At 35.6% G+C, this 15,102-nt stretch overlaps 1 protein-coding gene across 3 annotated transcripts in view; it reads right to left on the bottom strand.

Annotated features, from left to right (window-relative positions):
- The window catches only part of LOC150076650 (uncharacterized), a 305,352-nt gene that overhangs the window by 53,327 nt on the left and 236,923 nt on the right, over window positions 1-15,102 (bottom strand). For all 3 annotated transcript variants that reach the window (XM_090386997.1, XM_090386999.1, XM_090386998.1), the window contains 2 exons: window positions 11,414-14,665; window positions 4,386-4,463 (listed from right to left, as the gene is read on the bottom strand). In XM_090386997.1, the coding sequence (XP_090243123.1) occupies window positions 4,386-4,463; window positions 11,414-14,665 (3,330 nt within the window). The remainder of the gene's footprint in view (window positions 1-4,385; window positions 4,464-11,413; window positions 14,666-15,102) is intronic.

Raw genomic sequence — 15,102 nt, 5'->3', positions numbered from 1 at the left:
CCAGATAGTGATTGGAGGGAGTCCGAGTAGTGTGTATGTGGGGGGCATTGTCGAGGCCACGTTATATCAAGGATCTGGGTATATTCTTACCATGTGTATGCCATATCCAAAAATTTCATTACTTCATACTTGCAGTCTGCCAAACCCCATGTACTTTTTCTGACAGAATCTCAGTTATCGGTTGATTCAACTACTGTTCATCTCAGTTGCCCAAATTATTTGCTGCGATTCCTTTTGCCTCAAAGGTGGTACTTGTGTATATGTCCGTTCCGATATTCCCTGTCAGAGACTTGGTAATTTGGAATCTCCTCTTTTCGATCTTCTCTGGCTTAAAATCTCTCTACCTCATTGTGTCAAATTCATCTGTTGTCTCTACCGTTCTCCCAACTCCACTAATCACTTGAAGCTCTTTGACTTCCTCTCTTTGCAACTTGAATTTCTCCGGTCCAACTTTCCTAACAGTGAAGTAATTTTCCTTGGTGATTTTAATGTTCACAACTCCAGCTGGCTTCCGTTTTCTAGTCACACCAACCCAGCTGGTCGAGATGCTGAGGATTTTGCAATTACTGATGACTTCATACAGATTGTTCATTTACATACAAGAATACCGGACAATCCTTAACCATACAGCCAACACGCTTGATCTTTTTCTCACACACAACCCTTCTAAGCACACGGTAAGTGAGAGGTCCTTTAGGCACCTCAGATCACAACTTGGTGATTGTCTCTTCTGCAATGGAGTTTTTATCTCATGGCTATTCCCAACCTCGTATTGTTTGGCATTACAAGAATGCAAAATGGAACGAACTGCGAGATTTCTTTTCTTATTTTCCTTGGTCAGATTGTTTCAAAACTTCTGATGTCAACGTTTGCTCTGATTGTGTCAGTGAAATTATTCTTGTAGGAATGGAATCGTTTATCCCCAACTCCACTTTAAAATCTTGTCCTTTATCTAAACCTTTGTTTTCCAATAAATGTGCTAAGGCAGTTCAAGAGAAGAACATTGCATATCATAATTGGCTTGTTTCTAATTCTTCAGTTTCATTTTCTGCCTACACCAAAGCTCGCAACAATTGTAAGGCAGTTATTAATCAGTCCAAGCTAGAGTTTGCACAGGATAAGAGTAGAAAACTTGATTCTTGCCCTAATGGTAGCCGAGCATTCTGGTCTCTTGCCAAAGCTTTTTCCCATTTCTGCTCCCATCCCTGTCAAAACCAGATGGTTCTGTTGTCACTTCAACCAAGGATAAAGCTGATCTGCTAGCATCCCATTTTTCTTCCAACTCAAGTATTAATGATCTTGGTAAAACACCTCCCACCATTCCCAACATGCTCCATTCAATGCCTCCTGTGGTCTTCCGTCAAAAGGATGTCAGAAGTATTTCGACGAATCTTGATGCTAAGAAAGCTCCAGGTATCGATGGTATTTCTCCACTTTTTCTCAAAACCTGTGCTCCTGAACTTACTCCTGTTCTTTGCCGCCTTTTTTCTTTTTCTAAAAGGTATTTTTCCTTCTGCTTGGAAATTTGCTCATATCCAGCCAGTTCCTAAAAAGGGCGATAAATCCCTCCCATCCATTTATTGTCCTATTGCAATTACTTCTACTCTTTTCTAAAGTAATGGAGAAATCATTTAACCGCCAACTCTTAAACTACCTAGAAACCTTCTGTCTGATCTACGATTGCCAGTATGGATTCTGCCAGTGTCAATCCACTGGTGATATTCTTGCTTATGTTACCCATTTATGGACTAATTCAATGGAAAAGTTCGGTGAAACACAAGCACTTGTCCTTGATATCTCAAAGGCTTTCGATCGTGTTTGGCATAAAGGTCTTCTTAACAATCTTCCGTCTTATGGTTTCCCTACTGTTTTTTGTAATTGGTTATCCAGTTTTCTCTCTGATCGCTCAGTAAGGGTGATGGTAGATGGCTCTCTGTCTTCTAACTTCTCCACTAATGCCGGTGTTCCCCAAGGTTCAGTTCTTTCCCCCACTCTTTTCCTCTTGTATATTAATGACCTTCTTCCATTGACTGGAAATCCTATCCATAGTTTTGCTGATGATAGCACATTGCATTCCACTTTCCATACAAGATTTCCATAGAAATCTTGCCTTGCTCAATCAGCTTCAACTTTTCGAAAATCTGCTACCAATTCCTTAAATGCCGATCTCCCAGTAATTCTCCAGTGGGGCAAAGACAACTTAGTTGATTTCAATCCTTCTAAAACTCAGTCTTGTCTTATGTCTCGCAAAAATAATTTTTCTGCTCCTATGCTTATCTTTGGTGACACTCTGATTTCTAGGCAAAATGATATATCTCTTTTGGGAATTACTCTGACTTCTAATCTCTCTTGGCAAAAGCACATTACAAATATTGCTTCCTCTGCATCTAAAAAACTTGGTTTTCACTTTCGCTCTCTGCGTTACTTTTCTTCCAAACAGCTGTTCACTCTGTACAAATCGCAAACCCACCCTACCATGGAATATTGTTCCCACATCTGGGGTGGTGCCCCCAAAACCTTTCTCAGGCTTCTTGATTCCATTCAGAAAAGGGCAGTTAGGTTAATTAATGATTCATCTCTAACAGAGTCTCTCCACTCACTGTCCCATAGATGTACTGTTTCTGCTGCATGCCTCTTCTACAGATATTTCCATCGGCACTGTTCTTCTGAATTGGCTTTTATAATTCCCGCTCTCTCTTTCAAAACAGTCCAAACGTGCCGCCACCACCCAACATCCATTTATTGTCCAACTTCGAACTCACAGAACCAACTTTTCACCTTCTTCGTTTATTCATTCAACTGCCATTTTCTGAACAACCTTCCTTCATACATATTTCCTGAAAATTACAGTGTACAGAAGTTCAAGTCCAATGTGAACAAATATCTTCTTTCATCTTTTCAACCTCCAACCCAAGCATGGTACTAAGTACTATAGGTTCTAATACCCCTTGTGTTTGGGGTTTGCATAAAATAAAAAAAAAAAAATCTCTTGGCACAAGCACTCCTCTGCATCTGAAAAAACTTGGTTTTCTCTTTCGCTCTTGGTGTTACTTTTCTTCCAAACAGCTGTTCACTTTGTACAAATCGCAAATCCGCACTACCATGGAATATTGTTCCCACATATGGGGTGGTGCCCCCAAAACCTCTCCCAGGCTTCTAGATTCCATTCAGAAGAGGGCAGTTAGGTTAATTAATTACTCATCTCTAACAGAGTCTCTCCACTCACTGTCCCATAGATGTACTGTTTCTGCTGCATGCCTCTTCTACAGATATTTCCATCGGCACTGTTCTTCTGAATTGGCTTTTATAATTCCCGCTCTCTCTTTCAAAACAGTCCAAACGTGCCGCCACCACCCAACATCCATTTATTGTCCAACTTCGAACTCACAGAACCAACTTTTCACCTTCTTCGTTTATTCATTCAACTGCCATTTTCTGAACAACCTTCCTTCATACATATTTCCTGAAAATTACAGTGTACAGAAGTTCAAGTCCAATGTGAACAAATATCTTCTTTCATCTTTTCAACCTCCAACCCAAGCATGGTACTAAGTACTATAGGTTCTAATACCCCTTGTGTTTGGGGTTTGCATAAAATAAAAAAAAAAAATCTCTTGGCACAAGCACTCCTCTGCATCTGAAAAAACTTGGTTTTCTCTTTCGCTCTTGGTGTTACTTTTCTTCCAAACAGCTGTTCACTTTGTACAAATCGCAAATCCGCACTACCATGGAATATTGTTCCCACATATGGGGTGGTGCCCCCAAAACCTCTCCCAGGCTTCTAGATTCCATTCAGAAGAGGGCAGTTAGGTTAATTAATTACTCATCTCTAACAGAGTCTTTCCACTCTGTCTCATAGATGCACTGTTTCTACTGCATGTCTTTTCTACAGATACTTCCATGGGGACTGTTCTTCTGAATTGGCTTCTATAATTTCTACTGTCTCTTTCAAAACAGTCCAAACACGTGCCGCCACTACCACCAGCCAACATTCATTTACTGTCCATCTTTAAACTCAAAGAACCAACTTTTCATCTTCCTCGTTTATTCATTCAACTGCCATTTTCTGGAACGTTTTCCTTCATATGCATTTCTTGAAAATTACAGTCTACAGAAGTTCAAGTCTAACGTTAACAAATATCTTCTTTCATCTTCTCAACATGCAACCCATGCATGGTAGTATAGGTTCTAATACCTCTCATGTTTGGCGTTTTCATAAAAAAAAAAAGTATCTGGGAAGTTATATAACAAAATAATAATAAATAAATAAATAAATATATTAACCGCAATATTAAGTTGCAAGTATAATCGAAAATCATACTAAATAAAACCAAAAGCGTAAGGTTATTTGGTATGAAAAATACAGAAAAATAAAATAAACAAACCTCCAAGTGGTTCAGCTTTTTATGGGCAGCACACAGTTCATTTTCCAATTTCTTAATTCCCTCTGAATGCAGTTTTTCCTTTAAAAAAAAAAATGCTTATTATATTATGTATGTTATTTGAGAGGTTAACATATATGCAAAATATAATAATAACAGAGAGAGAGAGAGAGAGAGAGAGATATTATTTGAAATTATATACAGCAATACTTCGTTTAGCACAGCCTTTGAACAGCACAGGTTTCACTATAACATGGTTTTCAATTAAGTTTAAATGGAAAATTTACTGTACATATTAAAACTAATTCAATAGCCTAGACACGTACTCTGCACATATGCTGCATTGTCGTAGGTACATATATGCTGCAGTGCCAACTCTATTGTCTCATATGCACATGTGACCATAGCTCCCCTCCGGCAGTCAGCTGCAATGCACAACAGTGTTCAGTATTCTTTATTTCATATTGACGAGAAGACGTGACAGCTTTTCAAACTTTTCATTTCACAATTTATTTTTAACCCTTTTAAATATGATCAAAAATATATCTGCATCTTGGTTAGAAAGCACTGCCAACAATATGCATTCTGTCTGGCAGAATGTTTTGCCCATTTGGTAAATGATTTCACTGGTTTTGAATCGCAAGTTCAGACAACTGCCGAAGACATTGTGAAGATCGGAAAAGACTTGTGATTTGGAAATTTGGACACTGTCAATGTACGTGACTGCATTGACTCACATGCAAGTGACTTAGATGATGCAGCTCTCCTTGAAATTGATGAGCAAACTGCATATGAAGAAGAGGAAAACAATTCTAAAGTGGAACCAAAAGTATTTTCAACAGAAGAATTGGAGAAAGTTTTTCAGGGGGTTGACATGGCCTGTGAGGCGATTATGAATGGAGATCCGAATGTTGAACATAGTATCAAGATATGGCAAATTTTACAAGATAGGATATGATGCTACAAAGACTAACTCTGAGAATAAACAACCGCCTTTTTTAAAGTTTTTTTTCTCATCTCTCATGATGTTTCCTTTTCATTAAAAAGTTTTTGCAATATTTTTTTATTTGAAATCCTTTTAATTGTCTATCAAGAGCAAATTGTTTATAGATTTATTATAATTTGTTCATAGACTGTTTCTCTGCTACGCATTCAACTAAAATCGATTATAATTATACCTCAATTAGCACGGTTTCACATAACACGGAATAGTTTCGGTACCAATTATCAGTGTTATGTGGGGTATTGCTGTATATATTTATTGATCACACATTATTTGAAAAAAAAATTATTAAAATTCAAAGTGTTATTAATCCATAGAATAGGATATGTATAAATAAATGAGTTTAATTTAAATAAACTTTAATTAAATAGGCAATAAAGAAAATAATAAAATAAGGAAAACTGAAAAAAGAAGAGAAAATCTCTATTGCAAACATTGAAGGCTGCATTACCCACCACATGTTGCAAAACAGTTTAAACATAAATGAAAAGTATGCCATGGCAGATCAAGAAAAATATAAATTAAATCAGTATGTAACACAGCAACATTTTGTATCTTTCTTAAGTTAAAATTTTATCTTAAAATGGTTGTTACCAAGATCCACTTTCAAAATACAAAGTCCATTTCTGTCACAACTTGGACAGAAATGCCTGCAGGCATTTCTGGTGTGAGTCATGAATTTGTCATTTGTATAGCCTGTGGCATGTATTCTAAGGTCATTCTATAGTGGACAAACCAAACTCAACTGACTATTTTCTTTGCACTTTGTGTGTCAATCTCAAATTAAAACTTGGTGCATTACTAGAAGAATTTCAGTCACTGAAGAAATCAGTGCTTGCAGAACAGAATAGTCAACTTCATACTGCTCTGGTTGAAGGAGATTTAGTTTTATTGGGAGACTATTGCCAAGGAAACAGGTAACATTTTTTGTAATAAAGATAGGTGGACCACAACCAGGGTGTGTTTCCGGAAGCAACAATTGATGATGTCCAACATCCTGTCACACTTCATGGGGGGCTAAAGAGAGCACTATTATCCATGTGAAAAAGTGCTGTGAATCCAGTCAGAATGTTTATGTCTGCAGTTCTGACCAGACACAATAGGAGAGATTATATGCAGAAAGCCTTGTGGATTAACTCAAGACTTCAGGAAGTCTGCAAGGCTCCAAGAGGAAAAATTTTTTTAATCAATATGGCCTGCACTTGTTGATAGAAGGAATCTATTTTGTAGAAATGGTATTCATTTGAACAAAGGTGGTGCTAGAATTTTTTTCAGTATTATTGAGGATACCTTAATTGTTCAGGGAAATTGCTAGTTATGGGCAAGAAGGGTAATGTAGATCCATGTTTATCTGATGATATAGGTCAAAGTAATGCTTACAAACATCTCAAGAATTCTTGTTTGCTGCCACAACAGTCAATGTCGGCAAGATGTTCTGAGGATGGCTACATTTCAAATGAGTGGGAAGACAAAGCTAGGGACACAAGCCTAAACTTCAAAGGATGTGTCAAGGTGGTAAAATATAGAAGAATATTTAGTCTTAACTGTGCCTACAACAATGTCAGGAGTGCTATCAATAAAATGGGTTAATTCAAACTCCTGGTTCCGACAACTAACACTGAGAGAAACGTGGTGCCGAATGCCATTATGGAACCATGTGAGAACAGATTGAATTTTGAGTTACAATATACAGATTAAGCCTAAAATTATACATACAGTAGAATCTTAATACTAACTTGGTTGATACAAAATTCTCATTTGTACAAAATGTGCCTGTTGTTTCCCTGTGAGAGGATAGGTTTTCTGTGTAAATATTCATTTATTACAAAATTCAGTTAATAAGTATTATGAAGTTCATTTTTATCCTGTGAGAAATAGTCATTTTGTATGGTTAATAAAAACCTCAGTAAAGTTGTTGTTGTTATTTGGTTTTTAGGAGCATTAGCAACTAAGGCCATATTGCTCCGGGGATATGCGGTGGTCATTCCCTGACCTTTCCGCATCCTCTGTATTTGGTGGTCACGGGCTCGAACCCCGGTCTAATCAAGAAGCGTGTGCTACGCATTGCTGCTCCTGCCCACCTGGCTACGGAGGCGCCCAGTAAAGTTGTCCTATTATTTCCCCACCACCAGAATGCATGTGACCACCCAGTTCTGCAATTCTTGAAAGACAGCACTGACTTGTTAATTTATTTTTATGTTAACAGAGTCAGTTTATGACCACTGTAACATAAACACATTCTGAAAAACATCAATGTGTGAGTCAGCTGAATTTGTTGCAGTGTGTTCAAAGAGTCTTTCATTATAATCTACTTTTTGTGCCATTTTTAAAAGAATATGAGCTGATATCTTTTTGGAGCTTGTGTCTTTAAATTAATTTAGCCTGTTTATATTAAACCTCATCTAGCACTTATAGTGACAAAGCATAAATAGAGAATTAAACCGAAGATTATACAAGAGGCTAATACAATGGGATGAAGCAAAATGGACTTGCCCTTGCAAAAAGAATGCAACATCCCTATACTGACTTTGTCTACATGATACTGAGAAAAAAATAAAAATAAAAATAAAATAAATTGAAGTAACACTGGAACAGCAATTAAAAAAAAAAAAAAAAAAAAAACAGGAAATGAAAAGGACATGAACTGGAAACTAAACTTTTCAAAATGTTACCAACAAATGTGTGCATCTAATTTGCCAGTAATCAGGCCCAATTTTGTGAGAAAAGCCTGATTATCTAACTCAACAACATGGAACTAGCAACTTCAAATGCAGCAGTGGCTGATTTGAAGCCATTAAATTTTATGGCAAGTCTAAATCAGCTGGCAAAGAAAAAGCTACAGACTGGCTGTATTCTGTATGGTCCACTCTTGAAAAATATCAGGCAAAGAATATTTTTAATCTTGGCCAGATAAGTATGTTTTATAATTTGTTGTTAAAAAAAAAAAAAAAAAAAACCACTTGCTGTTCAAGGAGTCTTGTAATGATAAAAAATGAAGTAAACAAAGAATCACTGTTCTGTTATACTGCAACATAGATGGCAGTACAAACCACCCACTTCTGGTTGGAAAAACTTTCCAGCCAAGATTTTTTTTAGGAGTTAAGCAACTTCTGTGTTTCTTAACACAGAAGTTGCTTAACCAATAAAAGTGCTTGATTGTGGTCAAAATTTTCAGTCTTGGTTATTGAGAGTTGAAGAATGGCTTCAGAAGAAAAGAACATTTTGATGATTTTAACTGTTTTGCATAGCACATTCTGCTGAAGCACTTAAGTTGATGAATATATCTCTGTTTTTACTTCCCAATACCACCAGTTTTATGCAGCCATTGAATCAAACACAGAGCCCATCTGATAAGGTACTTGATTTGCAATGTAGAAGGAAGGAAAAATTTTCAGCTAAAGTTGAATGTCTTGGATGCTTATTTATTGCTTGAGACAGTATTGCATCAAGTGTAATAATCAATTGCTTCAGAGAGGGTGGCTTTGGAGAAAATATCATTGAAAAACAGTCCAGAAAATTAAAGCAATGTTAAGGAATAGGGAACTTTGATGGAGCACATGGTTGTTGTTAGCAAATTTGAGAGGTCTGTTAAGATGAATGATGAAGTTGCTACCACAGCAACAATAACAATACCAGGTGAGCTACTGAGTATTAAGCAAAACGATAAAGTTTTTGTTACCAGTGATTAAAGTGAAAAAGCACTCATTCTGCCTTCTAAAAAGATGTCCAAAATGTGTTGAACATTTTGGTTAATGGAGATGGGGGATCAGATTTGCTGCCTGTAGCTCCACAACCATTTGTCAGTATATTGGGACCACAGAAAAGTAATTCTTATTGAATTCTGGGAACAATAAAGGATAATAAATTCTGCATATCTAACACTATGCCATTTGCAAGATGTATTTTACAAAAATGCTCATTCTTTTATTGCACCAAGGTATTATCATGTTGTAATGAAAAGCCACATAGTGAAAAGTGTACACAAGTGAACTGCTATAGAGATATAGATGGAAAATCCCCCCCCCCCTCCAAGTTCTCAATCCATTACTTAACAGTTATCACTAATTTCATCATGTCACGGTGGTTACGTGAACAATTCTCACAACTATGCAGAAAGGTGTTAACATTCATAATACACATATTTATGATTATTATTACTAGCCATGTAGTGCAAGGAAGCCCGAGGCTCATGCTGCCCTACCTAAAAAGAAATTTCCAAGTTACCCTGAGAGAGAGAGAGAGAGAGAGAGAGAGAGAGAGAGAGAGAGAAAGTACAAGAGAATCACCAAGAAAGAGAAGCATGATGATATCCAGCTCAGGGCCCTGGGATTTCACCTAGTTATGTTCATAACTATGTGAAATATAGTGTCTGGAGATTAGGCACCTGCAAGGTGATCTGACTGAGGTGTATAAAGCCTTCAATGATTTGAGCATGCTCAACGCTGATGGGATTCTTCCTGCTGCCTGAGAGGGCATAAATTCAAATTGAGGAAAGACAGTTGTAGGATAGATGTGCGGAAGTTTGCCTTTAGCCAGCAGATGGTTGATTACTGGAACAAACTTCCATCTGTCGTTGTAGAAGTTGATAGCTTAAACAGATTCAAGGCAGACAAACATTTGGAGTGAGTGGGCTTTTTTTTTTTGGGCTGATGCCATATAAGCTTCCTTTCTTGCATCATGTGCCCTTGCTAATAACACATCTTTTATTGCAGTAAACATGCATTTCTTTTTGCTGCTTTACTTATTGAAGCATATGTCGCATATTGAAGTGCAGTGTCGAGTCAGTTCCAACTGTCATTGTAGAAGTTGATAGCTTAAATAGATTCAAGGCAGAACTAGACAAACATTTGGAGCAAGTGGATAGGTGAAATGAGAAGTTTTTTTTTTTTTTTTTTTTGGCTGATGCTATATAAGCTTGCCTTTACTAATGTTAGTATCACAATCATTGAGAAAATTCTTTGCAAGGATTAGTAAAGTCAGTAATGAAACCGCTAGTTTTTTTTCTGAAAGGATAAGCTGTTAAGGAAAAGTTTAAAAAATGCATCTTTCCTTTTTACAATTTTGAATGGACAAATCTTTCTTGAAAGTTGCTTGTTTATAACACTCTCTAGGAGAAGGCAATTTCTCCTTTGAGAATTTAAAGAAATATCTATTCCTATTATGAAATTAGAAGAATTTAGTTTTTCACTTATCATACAATCTAAAATACCTTTTTAACATTTCTGTTTTCTTTTATTTACTTAATGGAACCTGTCAAACAATATTTTTGCTGTTACTTTATGTAAAGTTAATTTTTATAATTAGAAGTTCACTTGGAAAAATTAGAATATTTAAAGTAGATAATTATAAGTGCATATTCGTGACGTTAAGCTTATATTTTCAGATCATTTAATATAAGTAAATTCTTAAACATCCAGTCTAGTTGACATTAATATATACAACATGAAGTGGAAAATCAGTTATTTATTTTTTCTTTTATAACACTCTATAAGAAGTATGATATTACAGATGCCTGCAGAAATCTGTAATTAGTTCATGCCACAATGCACTGTACTGAATATTAACAGTACTGTACATTCATATTTTATGATCTTATTTCATGCTCATATGAATTTGCAGAGCTCAATTCTATGGAATAAAGTTGGTATAGATAAAAATTTTATTTATTTTTTTTAAAATAATTGACCCGTAAATAGCAGCTTGCAGCACTAAACATTATTCCAAATCATAGGCTTGTGATATGGTGTTATACAGATTTGGTATTATACTGATACAGTGATTTAGGATTTGTGCTTATAACTCTTCCTCAAGATAGGTTCACTTTTATGAAAGCTATTAATGTAATATAAATTTAGTGCACATTTTTCATGAGAGTACCAAAATTATATCTTATGTCTCATTACAGGTAGGAAAATTATACAATACAATCATCAAAATAGCAAAACAACATTCAAGAAAGTACAGTATTCATTAATATGTGTTAAAGATAGTTGATAAGTTTTCAAACATCAAAAGGAGAGAGACCTACCTTATGTTCCAGAATATGCTTAAATTGTTCCTTTAAAGTTCTTATTTCATCCTCATGTTTCTCCTTTAAAGCTAAGATTTCCCTCTGATGATCTTCTACTAATTGCTGGATTTTCAGAAAAAGGCTTTCACACTGGTGGCATGACTTCTGTTTCTCTGTAAATTCATTCAATTCTTTTTGTAACCGTAAGACCTCACATTGCAAATCTTGGCATAAAGGACAAACCTCTGGTGGAATTTTCTGCTTTTCTTGATACACTGCTTCTAACTCCTTTTGAAACCACTCTATTTGTTTATAAACACCTTTTGCAAGTTCCAATTTCTTGGCATATTGCAACTGAGAGGTAGCAATGTTAAGTACACTTTCTACAGCTAGTTTTTCAAGAGCTTTAGTTGTTTTCATACTTCCACCAACAAATGATACAACTCCTGTTTTTGTTAAGACATCTGCACATTGGTATAACTGTTGATGAAAATGTGAAAACCACATATTTTCACTATTCACAAACCCTTCAGCATTGTTTTTTTCTAAAGTTTCAAGAGTTGCATCCCTGAGCACAATTAAAACACTCTGTACAATAGCTCTGGCTACAAAAATATGGGACAGTTCTTGAACAAGAGAGAGAATAATGGGTTGTTCCAAGTGAATTTTATCTGACGTGCCTTCAAACACTAGCGGACAGTGTTTCTTCAAATATTCTAACAAACACTCCAATTCTTCTTTCATAGTTCTGTGTACACTTGAATACCACTGGAGTAAAAATTCATTTCCATATAACAAAGGACTATCATTTTGATTTTCTAAAATGTGACTATTTGCTATTTGAAATACCTGAGTGGTTATATGAAAAAAAGTAGAGAGTAAAGGATCTTGTTCGCTTATATTCTGCAGATCTTCACAGTCTGAAGACAACGTTACAACTAGTGAACTATCTGAATCTTGTACTGGAGTGTCTGTTAATGACTTCAGGAGCTCACTAAATTTTGATTCCTTAATTTTATCTAATAATTTTATAAACTCTGTACACTGTTCACTACCAAATTTTACACTGTCCACTAAGTTATTGCTACTATTAAGGTCACTTGTAGGCTGAATGACTAAAGAAGAAACAAAATGATCACTACAAAGTGAGTTAAGTTTATTTACTGCACTCTCAATACTACTGTCAGAATTGGCATTTTGGTGATCACTACACTTAATTTGGACCACATGATCATTTAAAACATTCATAGCCTTACTAATCATATTTGCCAAATCAAACATTTTACCACCTTCTGTACTGTTCAATTTATATAAAAATTTTGCAGATTCATGTAAAAGAAGCAGTTTGTATAACAAACAAGCCGTAAGGGTTTTAACACATCCATTTGATGAATCAAGAGTCTCCTCTATTTTTGCTTCTGAAAGGTATCCCAAGAGAACATCTACAAGGTTCATAAAGTAATTTCCATCTTCTCCAGATGGGGAACTAGTCTTTCCAGAGACACTAAGGTTCCCTTGCTCTTGCCTTTGTAGGAGCTGCAAAGCTGTCCTCAGCCATGTTAACAATGCATCAACCTTTTGTCCAAGAAATTCTAGACAATCTCTAAGAGAAGTAGGAAAGTCACCATCATCACCATCAATTGCCTGTAAATCTGTCATACTAGTTGTAAATGACAAGGTACTCCAATCCTCACCTTCTTCTTGAATGCTGCAGTCTTCATCACTTCTCACTTGTACACATATTTTAGGCTTCTCCAAGCTTTCTTCCTCTTTCACTACCTGAGCATGTTTCTCAACAGCTTCAGCTGCAGCTTTTACTCTTAGACCTAAAGTATGAAGACGCAACAGCAAACCCATACTTTCACCATTAGTACTATCCTGTGAAGGACGCTTCTGTGAATGTCTTTCTGATGATATATTATCTTCATCTGGACACACTTCACTGGTTCCCATTTTATCGTCTTTGAGAGATGTTTCTATAGTCCTGATCTTCTGTTCAAGTTCTGAAAGTTTAGACTCATACTCTTTAGAAAGACTTAGCGCCTCTTTACTTTTCAAAGAACTTTTACGCCTTTCTTGTTTTGCCTCTACTTTAACAAATTTTTGTTTCAACTGCCTGAGGTTGCGCTCTGACATTGTTAACTTGCACGTTAGGTCATCTACCCTGGCTGTCATTAATGCAATTTGTGAGTGGTGAACTTCTTGCATATTTTTCATATCTTGTTTAAGTTTGATGCAATGCAACTCCAAATCATCATAAAGTGCATGAGATTCCTTTAGCTCTTTTTGTAACCTTCGTATCTCATCCTTAAACATTTCAAATCGTGCCTTCAGTTGAGCATTTTGTGAAATCAAAGTTTTTGGATCTTCATTGATAACTGGCATGGAGTCTGTAATGTCTGCATTCAGTGCAATGTCCAGCTGCTTTAACCTATTGTTTAAATTTGCAATTTTTTCTTTTGCTTCTTCCAGATCCACTTGTACTTCTTTAACTTCATTCTCTTTTCTTTCAAGACTAGAATACAGTGATTTTATTTTTGCTTGCTCCTCTTCAAGTTTATGTTGTTTGCTTTTGCAAACAGATTGGAGTTCAGCTATAGTTTTCTTTAACTTTTTTAGTTCAGCATCTTTTTTTGGTTTTCTTTCAACGTTTGGAGACATCTTTTCAGCTTCTTCACATAACTTAGAAATTATTTTTAGAAGAGATGAAGAATTTTCATTTTTATCTTGTGATGTATGAAGCTTTTCTTTCATTTCATTTAAGTATTCTTTACTTCTCTGTACAGTTTTAAAAAATTCTTCATTACTACTGTCTCGTCCTTCTTTGGAACTACTGGAAGAGTTGTGTGACTTTTCTTTCCTCAATTTTGTTTCCCATTCTGCCTTTTCACGCATGTACTTATTTTTAAGTAATTCATACTTTAACCTATAATTGTCATCATCTTGATTAACTACAACTAATTTACTGTGTTCTTGCATTTTTTTCCGTAAGTTATTATGCTTTTCTATTAGTTCAAGGTAACTGGATTTTAAAGTCTTCAATGAATCTAATTCAGAACTTTTCTCCTTAAGCTCCTGCTCTTTTAATAATAATTGATTTTCCACATGTTTACACCGATCTTCCAAAAGCTTTACTCGGGGATCATCCTCTTGTTCTACTCTGATTAAGTCATCAGGCCTTGTATTGCCGCTAATTCCATTTCTTGTACATAATACACCTATTTCTCTTGGCCTTTCAATACTCCACTGTGCATCAGTCTTGGATAATTCCTAGAAATTAAACAAACTGTTTTAAAAATTGTTTAAAATATATTACATTTCCAAATTTAAGAAAAAAAAAAATACTGCATTCAGAAATCTGTTAGCAGTTAAATTTAAATAATTAAGGATAATGACACTTGGCTTCTTGTATCTTGCAAATAAATTTACGGGTTACTATATCCTAAGTAAGAAAACCTAAAAAAGAATATTTGCTTAACTAAAAACAACCTTGCCAAAAACAAATTTCAGATCCTCTTTGGGGTCATCAACAATGATCTACCATAGAGTAAAAGCATCTGCAAGGTGACTTCAAATTCTCTACAGTAAATTGTTGACTTCATAAAGGTCATATCCACACACCCAAAACTCATCACCTTATAACTTTTGTTAAAAATGCAAGATTGCAAAATCCAACACTGCTTGCCAAAACAACTCCAATGAAAGAA

Source organism: Mastigoproctus giganteus, chromosome 12 (genome assembly GCF_048544385.1).
Source record: "Mastigoproctus giganteus isolate SK-2022 chromosome 12, ASM4854438v1, whole genome shotgun sequence".
NCBI classification, from domain to species: domain Eukaryota; kingdom Metazoa; phylum Arthropoda; class Arachnida; order Uropygi; family Thelyphonidae; genus Mastigoproctus; species Mastigoproctus giganteus.
Note: the sequence above shows the minus strand (reverse complement) of the source record. Positions and strands in the feature narration are given on the sequence as shown.